Genomic DNA, 4,028 nt, shown 5'->3' on the forward strand with positions numbered 1-4,028 from the left:
TGTAATGATTTTTCTTTCAACGAAAGTTATTCATCATTCTCTTTTCAGGGTTCCGTAGTCAACAATATACGAGTATAATTAAGAAAAATCTTGAATCACAATATGATGATGATGATGATTGCGATCCTAACTAAATCCTAAATAAAAACTGTATACTAACAGGCAGTTCAACTCGCATAACTCAAAAACTAGTACTTACTCGTAAGACGGTAATTTAAAAAAAAATACTTTACTGATATGGTTGTTTAGCCTCGCTAGTAGATTGTTATAGTAGAGAATAGAAATACTAGATTGATATACAAGGGGCTAAAAAGACCCATACGAGATATTTCTAGGGCGAGATCCGCTAAATAGAAACCTAGTTTATAATGGGCTTAGCATGTTACACTATACTTTTCACTGCGATTGCGAGAAAATAAAATAATTCAGTACAGTATTCAATGTTTATTTTTTTTGAAGACGCAGCTCTTTAAAATATTAATTACAGCAGCTACGGCATTGAAAAATCACATTCAATGTAATATTTATATTCAAGATAAGTTTTAGATAATAATTAGATGGTGTATTTACCGTTTGCTACTTAAATTATTAATAGATAAACTATTAATAATTTAATACGGGACATCCTGTATATTCTTTTCTGTCAGCCAACGACGAATGATGGACCACTCTCGCCTTAGTAGTGCAAATTGTTTGTTAAAAAATATCTATGGTTAAAAATTATTACTATTACTTATTATATACTTATTGACTGGCTAAATATATTACAAATGCATTATGCAAAGCCATATCAGTGTGAAACAAAAAAAAAGTCAAACCACAGACGCCCACAGACACAGACTACTTTTTTAAATAGGTCAAGGTGCTGTCAAGTGTCAAATTTACCAAGGATATTGCGGTGCGGAAAAATCTGTCAGAAAAAAATTATAAACATGGCGGGTGGAGAAGTAGAACTCGCGCAATCTGCTGCTCCAGGAGGAGATACTATATTCGGGAAGATACTGAGAAAAGAAATCCCTGCTAAATTCGTCTATGAAGATGACCAGGTAACAATATTATTATTTTGTGCAAAAATATTATTACCGGCCGGTTTTATAACAGCTGTGCACGACTTAATTTTTTTTTGTCATTTGTCATTCATACAAAAGTAAAAGACGTTCTAGAAATGATCTCAGAATACAATAAAACACTTATTAATCTAAGAGAACGATCTAGAAATCCTACAAATTAAAGCATGTAAATACCTACATAATTTATTTAAAATGTTATTAGTGGTTTTAAATGATCTAAGATCAGATAATAAAAATTACGACAAGAAAGTGTAGAAACTCATTTGAACTTTGAGGGTGTGTTGTGAACTGGTATAATTCCATATTATAATGAAATTTATTAGATTTTAATTGTTAGACTACACGTTAGTAGTACATAACCATTCTATTCATAGGAGCAAAATAGCATTTGACTGTGAGACGAATATCTTAGCATTCCATGGATTCACCGTGCAGGTGCTGGGTCCATCGCGTGGTAGAGAGAAAAACACCAAGCAAAGTCCAGGACTTGTGACTACTGAATGTAGGGTGAAGGAATTCTTTGAATCTATAATAATATTTTATACACGTAAAATTTGTGGTGTTGTAGGGGTAATCTCTGAATCTACTGAACTTATTTCTAAAATTCTTTTAAGTCCCTGTAAATGACCTATGCCCTGTAGTGTACTTTTGTGTTGTGAATTTATAATTTGTTATGTCAACTAGAAAGAATATAAAGACAGTATATTCACAACTAAACACTTAATCTCTGGGTCTACTAAACCAATTTTGGAAATTCTTTTACAAAATAGAGAGCCAGTTTATTTATGAGTATCATAGGCTATATATATCCTCGTTTTCCTACAGGAATGGGAACCGTGTTCCTATGGTCTATGTTCCTATGGGTCTTCTAGTTTGAAACAAATAATTGTCACACAGCTTTGTACTAAGAAGTGTTATGTTTAAGTTGTGTATATAAAATTAAGTGTAATTATGTTTCAGTGTGTTGCCTTCCACGATGTGAACCCACAAGCTCCGACCCACATCCTAGTGATACCGAGGAAGCCGATAGCACAGCTGTCGAAGGCTGACAATGGTGATGAGCAACTGCTAGGTACAACAATATTAATATTAATTAACTTATGGAATGTAATGATTCAACTGTTATAATTATCTATAATATAAATTATGTATGAAATGTGCTGCTAAGCGCAAATCTAGAGAGCGGCTGTACCGATTTGGCTTTTTTTTTAGAATATTCCTTGAAATACGAGAATGGTTATTACAGTTTTTTTAATTTAGGGACAGCGTGGGAGAAGGGAAGAAGCGCATGTAAGTCAAAGCGAAGCTTGACCGGAGCCGTTACTTATAGTTAATATATATTATATATTAACTATAGTAACTAGTATTATAGTTAATAATAGATAGTCAATGTTCATCTAGCGAAAAACTTCAAGCAACGTCCTAAGAAGCTTTTGTTCAATAAATAGTCACGTGACCTACATCCAATATTTGTAATTTTTAGTGCGTGCTAAAAGCGTATTTTTAACTGACTTCCAAAAAGGAGGAGGTTCTACGTTCGGCTGTATGTATGTTTTTTTTTTTTTTTTTTTATGTATGTCCAGCGATAATTCCGTCAATTATGGACCGATTTTGAAAATTCTTTTTTTGTTTTGTAGGGTTTACTTCCAGGGTGGTCCCATTTTTTTCATGTCAGGATCTGATGATGGCATCCTGTAGAAATTGAGGGGAACTTTCGAAAGTTGTAGAGACGGCTAGTACGTTTATTAGTGTTTCCATAAGGTTTTTTAAACCACTACAACTTTATGAAGGTTTGGAGTTGGTCTGATGATGGAGCCGAAACACAGACGATGGAACTCGTCAAGGATTTACAGCAGTCACCTTTTGTTTGGGCTTGATTAATTTGTATTGATGAGTACTTTCCACCTATATGGGTTGTGACTGTATTAAGGGTCTGGTGATGAAGACGAGGGACAGTGAAGAGAACTCCTCGACGGTTCACAGTAGCTACCTTGTGTTTGGACTTGATAAATTTGTATTGATGAGAACTTTCCACCTAGATGGATTGTGACTGAACTGAACTTTTTAGTTAAAGTTATTTTTTGAGTTGGAAGTCGGTTGAATTTTTTTATTAAAATTTTTAGTTTTTTAAACAATTTAAAGTATTGTAGTACATTTTTATTTTTACCTTACATAATATTTTGTTTTTTTTCCAGGGCACCTTCTAAATGCAGCTCGCAAGGTAGCTGCCAAAGAAGGCTTGGACAAATCTGGCTTCCGATTGGTCATCAATGATGGGAAGAATGGTGCACAAAGTGTATACCACCTGCATATTCACATCCTGGGCGGAAGACAGATGCACTGGCCTCCTGGCTAATTGATATTTAATATTACCAATATATATAAAATATTATGTTGATTTAGAAAACACTGTTTTATTTTTAAACTAGCGGACAACTGCGAAAAGTAGCCTATGTGTTAATCCTGAGTAAAATCTATTTCCATTCCAAATTTCAGCCAAATCGCTTCAGTAGCCACGGCGTAAAAGATGAACAAACATACTTACACACTTACTTTCGCCTTTATAATATTAGTGTGATAGTGTTATTTTTCCTACAAAAAGGGTAAAATTACCCTATTACTAAATATCCCCTGCCTGTCCGTTCGTCTGTCACTAGGCAGTATCTCATAAACTGTGTTATAGCTTGACAAATTCGTTCGTAACATTCGATGGTCCGTGCGGGCCGGGAGAGGGGCAAAGATGGCCCGCGCGCTCGACTTTATACCGGCGCAGTCCTTTCCCCCCGTCGCCCGCATACCATGGGAGTATCATCAACGAACTTGCCAAGCTATAGACAGCTGATTTATATCTGTTGCCGCTATAACAACAAATAACTAAACACATAATAAAATATATTTAAGAGGGTTCCCATACAGCAGACATGATTTTTTTGCCATTTAAATAGATAATACGGAACT

The 4,028-nt window shown here is 34.6% G+C and overlaps 1 protein-coding gene across 1 annotated transcript; it reads left to right on the forward strand.

Moving 5' to 3' along the window:
• The first annotated feature begins 875 nt into the window (after positions 1-875).
• Positions 876-3,477, forward strand: LOC112056199 (adenosine 5'-monophosphoramidase HINT1). The gene is made up of 3 exons (XM_024096580.2): positions 876-1,046; positions 2,031-2,142; positions 3,266-3,477. The coding sequence occupies exons 1-3, from the start codon at positions 933-935 to the stop codon at positions 3,424-3,426; spliced, it is 387 nt and encodes a 128-aa protein (XP_023952348.2). The 5' UTR covers positions 876-932; the 3' UTR covers positions 3,427-3,477.
• The last annotated feature ends 551 nt before the right edge of the window (positions 3,478-4,028 follow it).

Source organism: Bicyclus anynana, chromosome 18 (assembly GCF_947172395.1).
Source record: "Bicyclus anynana chromosome 18, ilBicAnyn1.1, whole genome shotgun sequence".
In the NCBI taxonomy this organism is placed as follows: Eukaryota; Metazoa; Arthropoda; class Insecta; order Lepidoptera; family Nymphalidae; genus Bicyclus; species Bicyclus anynana.

Coding starts and splice junctions, on each gene's coding strand:
- LOC112056199 (XM_024096580.2), top strand. CDS start 933: ATGGCGGGTGGAGAAGTAGAACTCGCGCAATCTGCTGCTCCAGGAGGA. Junction 1,047..2,030: donor TCGTCTATGAAGATGACCAG/GTAACAATATTA, acceptor ATTATGTTTCAG/TGTGTTGCCTTCCACGATGT. Junction 2,143..3,265: donor TGGTGATGAGCAACTGCTAG/GTACAACAATAT, acceptor TTTTTTTTCCAG/GGCACCTTCTAAATGCAGCT.